This window comes from Eumetopias jubatus, unplaced genomic scaffold (genome assembly GCF_037043125.1).
Source record: "Eumetopias jubatus isolate StellerSeaLion01/CBP00866 unplaced genomic scaffold, mEumJub1_p1.0 scaffold_3, whole genome shotgun sequence".
NCBI classification, from domain to species: Eukaryota; Metazoa; Chordata; class Mammalia; order Carnivora; family Otariidae; genus Eumetopias; species Eumetopias jubatus.
The window spans coordinates 190,852,986-190,870,849 of NW_028274809.1; the positions used below are offsets into that span (position 1 = coordinate 190,852,986).

The 17,864-nt window shown below is 42.4% G+C and overlaps 1 protein-coding gene across 1 annotated transcript in view; it reads left to right on the top strand.

The window, feature by feature from the left end:
- Positions 1-17,864, top strand: part of MYO16 (myosin XVI) — a 441,479-nt gene that overhangs the window by 266,644 nt on the left and 156,971 nt on the right. The window contains exons 21-22 of the mRNA XM_028087376.2: positions 1,606-1,758; positions 6,033-6,233. Of these exons, the coding sequence (XP_027943177.2) occupies positions 1,606-1,758; positions 6,033-6,233 (354 nt within the window). The remainder of the gene's footprint in view (positions 1-1,605; positions 1,759-6,032; positions 6,234-17,864) is intronic.

Here is a 17,864-nt window from a genome sequence, read left to right on the forward strand (position 1 = left end):
GACTCTTTCTTTCTATGCACACATTATTCTAAATCATGAATAGCCACACCCTCATGTGCAGGTGCTGATATCCATATGGAGAATTAAGGCGTTCCTGGTGTTGGTCATTTACAAAAGTGGCTTGGCCTGCCTCTTGGAAGCTGGAACATAAGGGGTGCTCTTATATGTCCAAGAGAGAAGCCATGAGCTCCCAGTAGAGGGACAGGAATGTCTAGGAAGAGCTCCCACTTAGCAGGTGTTATAATGACACCCAGACGTGGAGAAGAATTTTGATATGTGCAAAAGAGAAACCTAGGGTGGCCTTTCTTTTCTCCAGTGACTATTTCAGTCAGTGTGATTTACAAAATCTTTGGCATTTTCATTGTATAACTATAGTGCATTCAGATTACATATAATCCTAGATATTGTTTCCTTTGCAGATCAGATCTGATTTTCTTTTAAAAGCTTTTATCAGTTATTTTGATTTACATAAATTGTTCATCTTTAATTATTTTCCATGAGTTGTTGAATTCTAAATATTTCTAAGCAATTTCTGGATTTTACCTGGTGTAATATAGGGGCTCGTGTGCACATGGCCTGTGAGACTGAGTGAGCTCATGAAGGACGTGGGTGTAGATGGAGAGGTCCATGAGGCACGAGCCCATGATGTCCAGGAGGCCACGAGCCCATGGTGTCCTGAAAGACAATAGAGGCAGCTTTCCAGGAGAGCAAAGGAATCGCCATGAGATAGTGCTGGGAGGTCAAGGAAAATGAACACCAAGAGTTGAAAACTGGATTTCGGAATGCACATGTCATTGGTGACTCCCACCAAAGTGATTCTGGTGGAACATTGGGGGGCAAAAGTTAATCGGAGCGGCTTCAACAGCGGAGAGGAGAAGAATTTAAGATAATAAAGAAAGACGACTCCTTCGAGGTTTCCGTGTTAGAAGAGGAAGCAGAAAAGTGACAGGATAGCCTAGAGAGAAAGTAAGACTACATTTTTGTTAGACTGGGGTATTTTATTGATTTTTCATATTTTGAGATAATTTTTAAGATTGAGAAATAACATATTTGTTTCCTGATGGGAAGATAAAAGTTGACAGTTGGAGGAATATAAAAAATTTTCTGATAAAATAATTTCTACAACAGAGTGCTTAGAGCGGTTATTCTTTCTGAAAGAAACCCATGTTCTCTTGCCCATCATGGATACATAACACAAGTGAGGAGGCAGGACACGTTTCTTCTGTCTCTGGGCTTTCATGATAAACCCACCTTTTATCCTCAGTTGTTGACTAAGCCCAGATATAATTGCCTTTTGGAAATGTTTTATAAATACTCAACTATATTCTAAACCCCAACTTTGTGAGTTAATGTTGTAATTATACTTCTTGTTTTTAACGTACTCACTTTAAATCGAATAATCAGACAAAATGAAGTCAACAGCATCAGGTGAAACTCTTTTCTTTCACTTCTCAAGCAATACTGTAATGCTTTATTTATCTCAATAGACTAATTGGTGTGGAACGTTTTGAGTCAATATGTCACCGATCTAAAATGGTCATATAACGAGTGGGTCCGCGTGGCCATAATTACCCTGTGAATTGTTTTCTTTCTCACCCGCAATAGCTTTGTGTCAACATGACCAATGAGAAGATGCACCACTACATCAATGAAGTGCTTTTTCTACACGAGCAAACAGAATGTGTACAAGAGGGAGTTACCATGGAAACAACTTATTCTCCTGGTAACCAGACTGGAGTTTTGGATTTTTTTTTCCAGGTATTCCTATAATATAATTAGATACTTTACAGGATTTAAATCTACTGAAGACAAAGAATTTTCTTTCAAGGGGCCTTAATTTTGAGATGGCTTTATATCTGAGACTTCACTGTATTTACTTTTCAGAATTTTTTCGGAAATTTATTTGTTCAGAGTTGATTCGGGAGTGCAAGTTACCCTCTTCCTGAAGGGGCATTTGAAGGATCATCAGTTCATTGAAAGGACCAGAAATACCAGATCATTTTATTATAAAAATATGCAGCATTGGTTATGTCAATAAAACTCTTCTTTTGGCATAGTTACAAATGCTCAATGTACAGAATTAATATTTTATAAAACAATACTAAGACTAACAAGCTCATAGAGCATATTCAACAGGATCTTTTTAATTTATCTTCAAAGTTTTTAAATTGAAATATGGAAAAACATTGGCAGAAAAATATGTTTACGTACATATAATCTTAGGACATCTGCTGGTGTCGACCCTTACCTTTATTATTTCTACCTTATAATGCAAGAATCTTTGCCTCAATATCTCTATCATAAAAACAAAAATCTACCAAACAAACAGCAATCCCTCTGTACTAACGTAGTAAGGCATGATACACATCTGTCAATAATATCTCTAAAACACTTGAACATTGTTTAAAACTGGTACGTTTCAGCCACTGGAGAACATAGGCTGTAATTTCCTACCCTTTATTTCTATAAATGTAGACTTGTAAATTTATTTTATACAATTACCTAGTATGTAAAATATTCTTGTTCCTCTTACCAACTTGTCAACCTTCTTTATTTTAATGACAGAAGAAGCCCTCTTCCTACAGAAACCTCTCCCTCATCATGACACACACGGCATATAACTTCTCTATGTGAGGCTTAAAAATGTCTTCAAACAGGGGCGCCTGGGTGGCTCAGTCGTTAAGCGTCTGCCTTCGGCTCAGGTCATGATCTCGGGGTCCTGGGATCGAGGCCCCGCATCCGGCTCCCTGCTCCGCGGGGAGCCTGCTTCTCCCTCTCCCACTCCCCCTGCTTGTGTTCCCTCTCTCGCTGAGTCTCTGTCAAATAAATAAATAAAATCTTTAAAAAAATGTCTTCAAACCAACAGCAATATATAGTGAACTGTGTATGGGAAGCCTCAGACACCCGCTGCCCTCATTCTTGCTTGCTGCTGTGTTCTCGACTGCTAACCGGTAGCCAGCAGAATGACGTTCTTTCTGTGTCTTCGATGGCCTTGATATTCTTTCTACCTCTTTGATGGCCATCCTTGAGATTTCACCGTGGAGTGAGGATTATTTCCTTTCAATAAGAGGACCCTCATCGGTATGAGTTGGAAACGAGAGTGGGTATTTCTGACTGCCACTTCTCTTTGATACCCATAAAAATGAAAAGATGTACCAAGTATAGGGGGAAGCTTGGTTATTTACCTACAAATCTGCAGGTCTGTGTACCAGGCAGGCATACCCTACAGTAGAAAGGAAGCTTATTGTTTCCTTCCTAGTACCCATAATCCTCTACTGCTCACAAACATCTGCGATTTTTGCTTAAGCCACATCCATATTTCAGTGAACATGTGTTTGTCTTATGTCCACGAACAGAGGAGGTGGATCCAGATTCTTACCTGACTCTCTATGTGTCTAGTGCATTTTGTTACCCTGTCGGTCCTCAGTGCTTTCTGTTGTCAAGGTGAAATGGCATACATTTCGTAGAACAATTCAGTCTCTCCCAAGCCCTCGTTTCTGAGGGAATTGAAGGCCATTTTTTATGACTTCTTCTCCGTGTTCTATTTTTCTTCTTTAGACACTTCACCAAGTTTCCAAGTCTATAAGTTTGATTACCACCATTCTTTCATGGCTTTGTATCAGGCATCCAAAAAACATAATACATATGAATTTTAAAACTTTTGGAGACAATCCAAATTGTAATGCTTTAAAAAAATATCTTGTGCTGGCGCGCCTGGGTGGCTTAGTCAGTTAAGCGTCTGCCTTCGGCTCAGGTCATGATCTCCGGGTCCTGGGATGGAGCCCCGTGTTGGGCTTCCCGGTCGGTAGGGAGTCTGCTTCTCCCTCTCTCTCCCTCTGCCCCTCCCCACTGCTCGTTCTCTCTCTCTCTCTGTCTCTCAAATAAATAAAATCTTTAAAAAAAATAATAAAAAAAATACCTTGTGCTATACACAACTAATCGATCACTGAACCTTATGTCAAAAACTAATGATGTACTATATGTTGGCTAATTGAATTTTTAAAAAAATTTAAAAAATAAAATATTTGGTAGAATTAAAAAAATATATCTTGTTGTGGGCTATTTTGGAAGTGATCCCTTCCCTTATACTACTTGGGGCCTTGACTTTGAGTTACTGAAACACCCACTAGAGCTCTAAATTCTAGCCTCCAAAAAGGTCTGTCACTGCCCCCAAAACATGGATGCATTTGTAACATCCTTAACTAGCCCAGTCACCCTTCCACTTGGTGCCTGTGTGTGCTCACATGTGTGTGTGTGGGGGGGGGTAAGTGTAACAGTATATGGAGGAGTGTCATGGTGTGATGCTCAAATGCACAGGTAAAGAAGCAGCTGCTGATCTTGTGGATCAAAATCTTACTCTTCAGCAAATAGGATGCTATACATTGAAATGAAGAATCTGATCTTTCAACAAATCCCAGGCAAGACCAGTCCTCTGCCAACTCCTCATTGATTTTTCTTTTAGGGCCTCTCTCCATCCATTTTGTGTACCCATACTTTTATTTTGTTCACCTCTGACTCTTTATAGGGTCCCTGGTTCTCTGAGAATGTACCATACATTGGACTTCCTTCACCACATCCCCTTATCAGATATATTTCTGTGTTGGTAACACAAGTCCCCGGAGGTGTTAGTGACCTAGGTCGTTTGCTGAGATGGGTCAACTTGCTTCTTGCAGGCCTTCCCAATTCCTTCCTAGTGCCCCTTCCCCCTTTATCAGTCATTCTTCTCCTTCCTTCTCAGGGAGGCTATCTGCTTATTCCAGAGACGGTCCTTCAGTTGCCAAACGTCTCCCGAAGGGCTCCCCCTGGTACGTGAGCCCCCACCAGGCATAGGTCCTTCCCATGACTGCCACTTCCAGCCTTTCTTCTCTGTGGGTGGCACTGGAAGGATCTCGACATTTGGAGCTCTGAGACAAATGTAGACAGTCTTTGCATTTTCTTTACCATGAGCAGGAAACTCCAAAAGGCTTAAAACAACTAAAACATGTCAGCCACAAAGAAACAACTTTCTGTTGGCCAGATGAATAATATGAGACGCCTGTGGTGGTTTGGTTTGGTGACCTTGGGTCAAAATACAAACCGAATGGCTATGGGGCCAATAGAGACCTCTTCACTTCCTGAGAAGAATTATTTTATGGTATTCACACTTCCAAAAGCACACTTGAGTTGATGTGAAGAATTCAGATATATGACAGAATGAGGTAAATAAATAATACAAATCTATTTTTAAAGGTAGATTTGACATGTCAACAGAAGAACTTTCCTAGGGAAGAAAAGATAAACAGCACAGCAGTGGGTCAGAGTTACTCACCTGATGTGTAAACCACGCAGGCACAGTGATGTTCTGTGTGTGGGGAACGAACTGTCAGGGTAAATGGAGAAGTTCTTTCAAGCAGCGTTTTCCTTCATGTGAGGTTAATTTTAAGTGGTTGCTTATATATGACTTTAGCTTCTGTCTTTGACAGCTATAAACTATCAGACTTCTAATTTGAATTTTACAAGTTATAACTTCCAACTTTATTTTTTCTAGGTCTTAATATTGGAATATTATAGTCACTTCTACTTCCTGCTGAATAGGGTTTTTCTACAATTTTTATGACTCAAATGATTGTAGGTTCTGTTTTTGGAGAAGTTACTTGACCCATCATAACTGTGAAGTGGTCGATATGGGTTAGAGGTCAAGAAAAATTACACTTCTCCTTTAGTTGGAAAGTTTAGTTTTCTTTTTGAGATGAGAATATAATTTTTAGTAACTCCGGTGTTTGAATGACATTAAAACACACTCTTTAATTGATTTTTTCATTATCAATTATTAATCAACCGATACTGTTTGGGGTCTACATTGCATCAGAATTCTGCTGGGTGTTGGGGATACAGTAGTGAGCAAACATAGACGTGTATTAAAAGTAGACTAATTCATTTTTTGAGTGCTTATATGAACATAATGAAAATACAAATGAGCATACATGTACAATAATAACAAAACCATCAAATTGAGTAATAGAAGAAAAATACTATCTTTTCTTGATTTTCAGAAGCCATCTGGATTTCTGTCTTTATTGGATGAAGAAAGTCAGATGATTTGGTCAATGGAACCAAATCTTCCCAAAAAGCTACAGAGTCTCCTCGAAGCGTCAAACACAAACGCGGTCTATTCCCCCATGAAGGATGGGAACGGGAACATGGCACTCAAAGACCAGGGTACGGCGTTCACTACCATGCACTACGCAGGAAGGGTAAGTGCAGAGAGCGGCATGAGATAGCACGTACACTAGGGGACCAAATGTCTTCAGGACAAGCTTTCAAGTTTTAGACATTTTAGAGTTTATTATTTCAATGAATGGAAGTTGGGCGAACAACCCACACATTTTTACTTTTCTAAGCTCTTTTATTATAACCTGAGAAGGACTTTGCATCTTCAGAATGTGGGTGATGAATCAGGTGGTCAGATCCTTCTGTACTGTTCCCCAGATTATAACATAATGTGAGCAAAAGCGCCTTGGTTTTAATACAGACAGCTCTGCTCTGAACTTTGGGATCCCTTCGTTATCCAAGCAGATATTCGTCTTCTGACTTTACTTGCCCTCAGTGTAGTTTTGGTATTAAGTTATTTTTCTTACAGCATGTCAACCTGAGTAAAGAGAGCTACTCTCCACCCTCTCTCAGTTCCCTAGCCAGCTTAGTAAAAGGTGCTTCTTTCTTGAACACCTTCAAGGAGCCCCCTTACTTGTCTACAAAACCTCACACCCCTTAGGCTCTGGGCTGATATCCCAGGCCTCTCTGAGCTGATGCCACTCATTTCAGCCATGACTTCTGTGTCACAACCCCCTTAGCCGAAACCTCTCTTCAGGTGACTTTTCTAATCCACTCACTGTCTCCTGCATTCCACACCCCTGGGGGCTCCCACTCCTCCTGCTCCAGCTTAGAGTACCCTCCTTGTCCTCTTCACAAGGTCACATCATATCCATTTTTTGATACTCGAATCCACATTCCATTTACCTTCCATCCAGGCCTATCTATGGTTACTGTCATCCGCCTATGAATTTGTGGCCCCTGGGTTTCCCCCATTTGGCGCTTAGCAGAAGTTACCTCTCGGAGGGTGAAACCTCCAGTCAGTGTGTTTCAGGTCATTTCAGTCCCTGTTCACTGAGACTCTACTAGATTCCAAACCCAGAGCGTTAGAGAAGCAAAGATGAAGAAACCAAATTCCTTGCACTCACATATCTCACTGTCGACAAATAAGGAAAAGGCAAATTATCAAATAATTATGATATAATTTGCTTATAATAACATGGGTAATGTTAACCAAGTTCTGTATTACCCTGGAGAAGGAAGCAATCATTCGGCTCCCAGAGAAAGTGTAGAAATATTTTCTAGAGGAGGTCAAATGTGGCCCAGGCCTTTGGGGATGTTAGAGCTCAGTAAGGATAAAGGGAGGGAGCATTCTGGTGGAGACATGGACCTTTGAATGGCATGTCCGTCCCCCAGGACTCCGTTGCCTAGGGCAGAATCCACTATCGCTGTTCGAGTGGAAAATAATTTGGTATAGGAAAATAATTGTCGGGAGACTCTAAGTTGAACATTCAGGAATGACTCGAAACCACACCACAGGACGGGGCTTCCAACATCACTGTGACTTCGTCTTTGATCCAGAGGTTTCCAGCCAAATGGAGAAGCTGCTGCCCCAGGTACTGACCCTCAGTTCCCGCCACCCACTGCTGACACCAGGAAAGTGCCCATCCACTGGTAGTCAGCACAGAGAAGTCAGTGAGCCAGGGACCAGGCCGGGAGGTCTCCATTGCCAGAGAAGACAGCATCATCATAACATGCTTATGAGACACACAGGAGACGCAACTGAAGCACGGCCTCCACCACGCCTACCTTCGGAATCTTGAGCAGTAGTGCCAGACTGGTAGAAGCTAAAGAACAATCAGTTGCTAGCTGCAAGGAAGCCTGGGAATTTTCCCACCTTCTAACGTGTGCAGTGCAAGAAGGCGGCTTTTGCTGAGAGTGCTGTGGGCCCTTCTGCCATGTCCACCCACCCTGCATTTGGGAAACGGTACAAGAAGTACAGTTAAGTCTCTAGAGATTGGCTGGAGATAAGTCTTTAAAAAAACTGTTTTTGGACCAATTCATGAATAAATATACATGTACTACTCAGGACTTTGTCCTCTCGACGGTGTTAACTCCCCACATATTTTCAGACAGTGTGGGGGATGAAGTAAGGAAAACAGAGGACACGGTAGAGGATGGATTGGGGGAAAGAAGAAGGCGGTTATGGGAACACTCAAGCGAGAACTGCCTTTGGACCATAGCAGAAGATCGCAGAGGTGGTGTTCTGAAGACGAGGCTGCCGTGCTGCCTGATGGGATGTCCCAAACAGGGGAGGGGCCATAACTTGAAATGGCAGGCGTCTCTCTCTCCCCACTGTGGATGGATGGTTCCAGTGCCAACCACGAGAGGAATCCTGGAGAAGAGGCAGTCTGGAAGGAAGGAGACTCAGTGTAGATGTTTCGAATTCGAAGTTTTTAGCAGAAACTTCAATAGGATGTGACAAATAAAAGAGGTTGGTTGTTTTTAGAAACATAGACATATTTGTGGAAGTGTGTATCTTGGTAATTTACCTCAGGAAGAACATGGAGAAGATGGAGAAAAGGAGTAGGGAATTGAATCATGAAAACCAAGAGAAAAGAAGGAGGAATGGGGTCAGCAGGAGGTACACCTGAGTGGAACAGATCGTCCAGGAGCACCCTGGGGAGACGTTGTCGTATCATGGTGCCATGGGAAGGACTGAGGGGTGAATGGCCGTGGAGAGGGCCTCAGGGCAAGATTTTATACACACACACACGCACACGCACGTTCCTAGAGTGTTATTAACTACCTTTTACGTATGAGAGATTTAGCCTTTAACATTTTTTATAATGGTAGCAAAACTTCTAGTCCTGTATTTGAATTTTTAATCTATATTTTCTTCATATTGAGCATTTATTAATTTATAGGATTTAGCTGAAATATTACGGTAAGACATAAGTAGTGATTTTGGAAAACTACTTTCCTCTTTTCCTCTGAGTTTCATGGAAGCTATCTTAAGTCCGTCTATACGTGGCCCGCCTCGTATTGAATCTTGGAGATGTATCAGATTGTTCAATAAGTGCTAATTGCATTAAACAGAACGGGACCAAGCTTTGGAATAACATTTTGTTTATTAATTATTTTATGTTTACTTTTAAAAATTATTCTACAACCACTTAATAGAATTCCAATTTCAAGTGTTTTTTTTTTTTTTAAATTTGGGGAAAAACAATGAACGGTTTGAATAAATACAGTTATTTCACTGAGCTCTGATACCAATAAAGCAGAGCAGAGCCAGTCAATTGATTAGCTGCCACAGAGCCAAACCCCATGGAATTATGAATTTTTATGTATAAGTGCCTTTATGTTTTAAGCAGGATTTTCCATAATTGGAGTCAATTTTGTGGTTTTATAAAAATCTTTCATTTTACTGAGATCTAATGAGTCTTAGCCCAAGGACTCCCTGAGGACTCATTCACATGTTACAGTATAGATTATATGTAATTTGTGGCAATATGTCAAGCCATATGCCTTTCTAATCATCAGATGTAGCTACATATATTTAATTTTGAGCTACTGCATTTTCAAGGAAAGCAGCGTACTCTGCATTTTATAAATGAAGAGACATAGCAAAGAGCTAATTGGTTTAGAAACAGCATGCACGATCTATTTTGGACAGTAGTATGAGCATTCCTGAAGGGCCCTTTGGTGATAAAGCTGATCCCAGGGAAGGAGCTCAGTAGCTCTGGGGTTCTTGGGTTTCTTTGTGGCCTCTTCTTTGGCCAGATGGATGGGCTAGAGTGTCGCTCGGATCACCACGTGGTCTTCTGTGACTGGGTTACCTGGTTTCGCAAGTGAAAACTTACCTCTCACAGGAAGGATGAGCGTTGTGGCCGGTGATGATACTGACATCCAGCCTGCCAGGAAGGACTCTTCTGCTCTGACTCCGAGACCCCGCCATGCTTCTGAATCCTGTTTGGAGCAGAGGCTCCTAGGTCCTTTTAGAAATGTTTAAGCAACATTATTTAAATTATAGCTGAAGATCTTTCCTAAACACATTTGAATTTTTCATTACTCATAGGAGCCTTGTGTGTTTTCCAATCTCCATTACAGAAATATTTTAAAGTAAATGGGAAGAGACTATGCATGAAATATTAAAAGGGTCTCGTTAATGAGCATGGATCTGAATTAAAGAAGGCTGAGGGGGTTTTTTTGTTGTTATTTGTTTTAGCAAATTTTAAATCATATATGGATTAGCTGTTTTAGGAATTGTCTTAAACTTCCAATGGTGATTTAAATGATGGATATGCATTAAATCCAGAAGTGTGTCTAATTTTATTGGCTTTTAAAATTAAGAATCTTGAAAGAAAGAAGAATTATGATTTGGAAAAAGACATTGGCTCTCAGGAAATTTGAATTTCCATTAAGGTGATTCTGAACTAACTCTAATAGGAAATAGCATTTTGAAGGTCCTAAATTTTAATGTGAGAAAAGTGAATAGATTAGGAGATACTAAAGCTATCTGAAGTAATAAAAATTAAATTAATGAAAATACAGATCAAAGTAATAGTTATAAAATATATGATACTTGCCTATCTGACGTTTGTTTTCTGCTCATAAGGTCTTTGTCTGAAAGTTGTTTATGGCGATAATTTGTTTTAACACAAAATGATTCTCTTTGGATCCCAGATGGGTGTCCTGTATGACCGGCCTGGTTTATGCAAATCAAACTGGTGATATCGTTCTTGCCTGAGATGATGTGTCTGTGTTTCGGCCTCCTTTTCTCCCCAAACCCTTAATATTGCGGTGGGCTGAATGGTGGCCCCCCAAAAAGATAGGGCCATGTGCTTACCCCTAGACCCTGGCAATGGAATATTATTTGGAAAAGGGGTCTTTGCTTATGTAATGAAGTCCAGGATCTCGAGGTGAGGCGATCACCCTGGATGATCTGGGGGAGCTCTAAATCCAAGGGCAAGTATCCTTCTGAGAAGGAAGCAGAGAGAGAGATGGGAGAGAGAAGGTGGTCATACAAGCAAGGAGGCAGGGACAGGAGAGATGCGGCCCCAGGGCAGGAAGCTCCAGGACCCCCGGAAGCTAGGAAAGGGAGGAGGGCGTGTCCTGTAGAGCCTCCAGGAGTGTAAAGATGCCCGATGTCAGAGATCTGGCCTCCAGAACTGTGAAAGAACAAATTTCTCTTGGTTTGAGCCAACCGGTTTGTGGTCATTTGTCACAGCAGCCCCCAGAACCAATGCCCGTGTCCATTGGCTCAAATTCACAGATTAGAAGAGAAGGGAGTGGTTTTAATTCATAACTTTATGGAATTTCTTTACCACATTTGATTCATTTGAAAGTGACCCCAACATTTCTCCACCTGTATTGTTGCTCATGTGGTTTTCACCTGAAATGCCCCTTTCCTGTCCTTCCAGGCCTTATCCATCTTAGGAGCAGGTTCTTGGCCTAATCTACATTTCACTCATCTCTCCCTTCCCTAATCAGTAGCGATGGGTGATGCTAGCGTGGCATTTTCTGACGTACAGAGTGCTTCTGAGGCCTTGTGTATAAACGTTGCTATGTCAGTTTTCCAGTTAAGTCAGCCTTGGTGAAGTTCAGTGGTTCGCCAAAGATTGAACAGCTATGCACGAGTCTCCTGGGGGAGACTTAACAAAGTTCCACATGCTGGGTGGCTTGAAATGCAGAAATTTATCCCATTTCCAGAGACCAGAATCCAAAATCAAGTGTCAGCAGGGTTGGCTCCTTCAGCGGAGTCTGAGAGAACTCTGTTCCAAGCTTCTCCCTGGCTTCTGGTGGTTGCCAGCCGTCAACATCGCTTGGCTTGTAGACACAATTCCCGATCTCTGCCTCTGTCTTCACAGCTCTCTGTCCCCTCCTCTTTTCTGAAGGTATCAGGCATTGAATTTAGGGCCCACCCTATCCACCCTGACCTCATCTTATATAGTGACATCTTTGAAAGATCTTATTTCCGAATAAGGTCACATTCTGTGGTTCTGGGTGGACATGAAATTTGAGGGTACACTACTGAACCCACCACAGGGTGGTAGGTCACAATACCGTATTTCGCTTTCCATTTCAAGGACCACGTATTTCCCCATCTCCACCATAGTATGTGTGAAATTCTTCAAGAGCTTGTTGTCTGTAGTCACAGGATCCATGTATTATGATAGAGAACCTCTTCAGGGCCCATGGGGACTCCATCACCAGGACGTTGAGGACACTGACCCCTCAGTTTCCACATCCATAAAGTTTGCAGTTCAGGAGAATATAATTGTGAACCTCATAAACTTGTTCTGAGGGTCACGTATTGGGCAAGAAATCAAGGCATGTATGATTCTTTTGAGATGGTCCATCAAATATGAGTCGTATTTCCCCCAACAATAGCTGAAGGTCTCTCCATGAAGAAGTACCACTGTATTTGGCAGGATTTTGAACTCATCAATAACAAGTTTTGAAGACTAGAAAATATTTCGGGGATCATCTATCAACTGGCTATATTTTCAGGCGAGAATATTAGGGGCCCAATTGACTTGCTCAAATTAAGTTAGTGATAGAATGTCCCTCATTAGTTAAAAAATAGGTTTGTTAATTTTTATATCTTATTAATGTGCTCAGTGCCTGAAGGAAAGCTTTGTAAGTTATGTTAGAATGTTTATTTTTATTTCTCATAGCATAATTAATATCACTTCAGCAGGTGATAGGGAAAACATAACCACCAAAGTTGTAGTATTTTCTTCCTATCATGCTTGAAAAACTTCAGCAGAAAGTGCAGAAATAGAGATATTTTTCCTATCTGTGAAAATTGTAATAGAAGAGAAAACATTTAGATAATGTTTTAACTTACTTAATGTTTTTCACTGCATATACAGGTTGTTTTCATGTTAAGTAGCTCTACCTAGATCTAAGAGAATTTTTGTAAAAATTATGTTCTTTACCATTTTGCTTTATGACTAATATTTTAATGGAGCAAAGAGGTGTGTGAAATTTTAGTGCAGATTTTAGAAGATCCTTTCCATTATTGTTTGCCTGAAGGAAACGAAAGCATTCTCTGCAATTTCTATACTATATATTCTGAGATGTAATTTTCTGACAGTTTGAAAATGCAGAGTGCCTTTATATAATCCGCTTGTAGATGTGTCTTTCTGTGGGTGGATTTTGATTGTTTTCATCAGGATTCCTTTTTCCGTTCCCGCAGAGCATGTTGTAATCCCAGACAGGCCTTGATCATTAGTGTTCATGTCGCTGATTTCCACAGACCTTTATGAGAACCATGTTACTAAAACATTGCTGATAGAAATCATGTAGGGGAAGAATGATGTTGCTGATTTGTGGCCAGTCTGTGAAACATCTGATTTTTTTTCTCCTTCTCCTTGAATAAGATCTGCCCCTGTCACTGGATAAATTAAGTCTGAAATTTATCCGTTAAGGTGGCTGTTACTCAGATCTGAGAAGTAGAGATACTGCAGTAGATTCCAGATGACATACTGATGACAACAAGCCTCTTTGCCCCTCAGATGTATTTACATTACACATACGCAGGGGTAATGGTGGCCTGTTCAATTTCCCAAATCCACCTGCACCAGGAACGCCTTCTGTAGCTTGTCAACTGGCCTTCACCCTGGAGATCCGTGGGAGACACGATGTGCCCAAGAAGACTCGGAAAATGAACCTTTAAAATCAAAAGAAAAAGGAGATGAACTAATCAATAGGGAGCCTTCCATTTATTTCTCTTTTCTCCAGGCAGAATCCCCAGATGTAACAATGAAATCTGTCTGGTCTAAGCCAAATGGATACTATTAAAAGTTATTTGACAAAGATATCTTGACCCACACAAAGTGAGCTTAATTTACATCTGCATTTGCTCACCTCTTGGGCAGACTCCTGGAAAAATAAAAATTAAGTCCACAAGGCCCCCGGTGCTCCGTTGCTCTTATCAATTTTGCCTCTGGTGTAAATTTCTCTAAGAGACCTGATAAATGTTTCCTTATCCAGGGTTTCATTTGGAAGAGAAAATGCAGGCTCTCATTCAGGGAATCTTACTGTTTCTTTGGGGATTTAATAGGTTCTGTTATCTTCATGGACCGACAGAAAGTTGTAAATAAGGAACTTTAGGTTTCCTAGAATATTGACATCTTATTGTTAGTTGATTGTTTTTTTTTTTCCTTAAAAGGAACCAATGAGACATATTCATTAATTTCAGATATGGAAATTTCAAGGCAATGTCTACATTCAGATGCTAGATAAGGACCCTTAACCATAATACTGTGTGCTCCTAACTTTCTTTGTTTATTAGTATTTATAACATAAAGTGAATGAGAATGAAAGCAAGCAATACTGTTAGATAGAATCACTTAATGGAAAAGTACAAAGTAGAAGGCTCTACCTATAAATATTGATGGCTATAGAGAGATCAGTTTACCACTACACATGAAATTGAGACTCTTTTTAGCAAACCTCAGATAGAAAGCTGAAACCACGCATGAAAAATTATCAGACCCATTTGTATTTGCCTGAAAACAATCTTTCATTTCTTTTCCTAAAATCCAATCTCTACATACATTCCGATGTGATGTCTTATATTCAAGAGGATAGTCCAAAGTTTTTGAGTTTTTATCACCTGGTAATCCCAGCCACCTCTTTTCTAGAGATCATATTTTGCATCACGTGAAAGGGATTATGAATTCGACTAATAAGTGAATTTACTTCCCTTCCATAAATATCAGTGTTTCCCAGGAGAGTATTTTATGTCTCCTGCTAGGACTTTATACACCCTCAAGATTCCCTTTTCTGCATGACATGAGTCCCGAAACTCCAGTCTATTTGCCTGTGGGCTTCACGCCTGCATATGTGCTTGTTAAGATCTCTCCTTGGCTGGCATCTTCAGCTCAGCAGATCCAGAAGCGAACTGCACTCAATTCCCAAACCACCTCCCACGCTCTCTCTCTCTCTCCCTCTCAACTCACTTCAAAAAAGTAAAGCAGTGAAACTGATTTCCCGTATTTGTCCCACTTTTCAATTCATGGTAAAATCAGAAACCCAGTTAATTGCCAAATACCAGCCCCCCTCTCCCCTCCTTACTCCTGAATCCGAATGCTCCCTTCCTGCCCCGGGACCCTAGTTCACGGCCCCTCACTCGCGGCTCCTGACGCCGGCTGGCCGAAGAGGCTCTAGTTACCAGTTAAGGAATGATATGAGCGGTTTTACTTAAAAGTGTATGAACTGTCTCTGCTCCGTTGATCTTTTCGTTTCTCCGGTAACTGCTCAAAGTTACAGGCGATTAACCTTATTGCACTTGTTAGTTACGGACAGGCTCGCAGCCGTGGTGGCTCCTGTCCTTATCAGCTGCTCATAAACCGCTCTTTTAACCAATTTTGCCACCAACCTCTGTCTCCCCGGAAGAAGAACAAACGTCCCTTTCCCTTCTAAAGACCAGATCTTCCAGATCATTTTCACACTCTTGTTCTTCATGTACCTGGGAGTTGAACAAGCAACTCGGGGGATGTAATCAGATTCAATTTTATTTTTGGCTCACACTGCTTTTTAAAATATGTTCAGCAGAGACAGTCCTTTCCTTGGAACCAGATAAAAATCCAGGCAGCTCCAGTGATATTTCTGGTCTCTGTCCAGTAATAGGACGTCCTTCATTTGCTTTCATTGGCACTCACAGACTCAGTTCCGTAACGAAGAACTTCTAGTCCTTGTTAATAATCGTCATTACAAACTTAACTGAAAGGCGAGGCCCCTCCTGCTTCCACCGCAGAGGATGCTGTCTGTTCAGTGGCCTCAGCAGTCCTGCTTTCTCTCTTTCCTCGAGCTGCGTGGTCTCACAGCATCTCAGCGGTTTCCCACAAACAATGCCTTTCAGCGCTTAGGGCTCGCTCTGCCAGGCTGCTCTCGTGTGTCCCCGAGACACTCTGCCCCTGCCGGGGTCGTGCGGACCCTCCGGGCTGGCTGCCCCCCATGGCCCTGGTTGCTGGGGTTCATCACACAGACTCTCTGTGCTGGGCTCTGTTCCTGCCACAGTCCCTGCTCCCGTCCTGTCGGCCAGGATGTCACCGAACTCGGGCTTGGGGACCACATAAGGGAACTTCACCATGGCCTTTGTATGTCATCAAAAACCTTATATGCCCTGTGCTCTCCACTTTCAGGAGCTGACAAGGAGAGTCCAACCCACTGCAGCACTATTCCTGTGCCCCCATCCCCCCTCGCCTGCCTGCTTCGGATTTTGTGCTTCTCGGTGGAGTTAAACACCGGCTTGCAATGTCTCCCTAAGTGGTGGGGCAATGTCAGCGTATGAGAGGGGTCCCATGAAGCCCCCTCCCAGTTAGCTTAGGAGACAGTAGGGAGAAGTTGTGGAAAAGGATTTATGGCCATATTTGCATGCTTTATAAAGCAACTGCTGTGTCCTCGAAGTAAGTACGAGAGCAATAGACCCATAGAGGTAGACATGGATATAGGAATCAATTACAGTAGATAGATAAAGTAAACACACACACACACACTTCAAATACCCGTGCTGCAGAAACTCAGGAAAGCTCTCCCTGCTATCATCTGGGAGATCCTAAAATGCCTGAATTGTCAATGAAGGTAGCTTCCTTACAGAAACTCTAACTTTTAGCACTTCATCTGTATGGAAATACAAATTTCCATATTAGAAACACATTGTTTGTGTGATAATATAGTTAACAATTCGGTTTATCCTCAACTTACTGCCGTATGAGGTAGAACGTGCGTGCTGTTGAAAACCCCCTCGTCCTAATGCAGCGTCTGTAGCGTGGACGGACTCTAGATAAGCTCCGTAAGAGTGAGAACAAAGGGAAATTAAGGCACTTGCAGTCTAAGGAGTGAATCTCTGAGTGAGGCCATAAAAGGCCTCCCCGCCCCCCCAGGGGGGGAAATTGCACTGTGGTTTGGCACTCAGGTCCTTCTCCCATTCCGCCCGGAGTAAGATCGAGAGTTGTCACATTGGTGTTTCCAGCCTACACTGCGGTGCCCTGCTTGTTCTCATGCCTTTCTCCTCTAGCCCGTGAGGCTCTGCATCCCTGCCCGTGTGCCGAGACCCATTCTGCTCACTCCACGTGAGTCATTTTGTGAGCCTGGATGAGCTCTCCTTTCACACTTGCTCTTTCTAGAATGATGGGTTCTCGTCGCTTTGTCTGCTGCCCTCCATCAGCCCCTTCCAGGCCCCGCGTCACTCTCTTTGCTTTCTTTCCTCTTCGCCTTCAAGAGCTTCCTTCTCTTTCTTCAGGTGTTTTGCACAGTGATGAGCACGGTGTCTCTCCCTGTCCTTTCCTGAGCTGCAAGCAGGTGGGAGCATCTGAGCCGTCAGCACTGAGACAGCAGTAGACAAAGCCAGCCACTGGGAATGCTGGAGGTCAGTCAGGATGCAGTCTGGAAAGAAAGCTGTGCCAGATTCTCAAGGAGGGGGAAGGAGTACAGCGATGGGTTCCACAGGAGAAGCTGAGGAGACAGACAGGAGACATTGAGGTGACCCAGAGACGTGTCCCAGTGGACGCACTCACCTCCTCGGAGGCTGGAGAAAAGAAGGGAACAGGAGGTAGCTCTGGGGCGAGAATGGAACCCATGTGTTGGGGAGGAAAAGAGTCTCCAAGGGTCCTACCCTCCAGCCTTCCGCCCGTGGTCCCTGCCACAGCCCCGCTGGAGGGCTGGGTCTGAGCGCCGCCGGGCAGACAAGGGGCAGTGTGCAGATGGGACGGGACGTTACTGAGCACAATGTGCGGCCGGGCCTTATTTTTTTAAAAGGGCGTGTTTAGACAAGGATG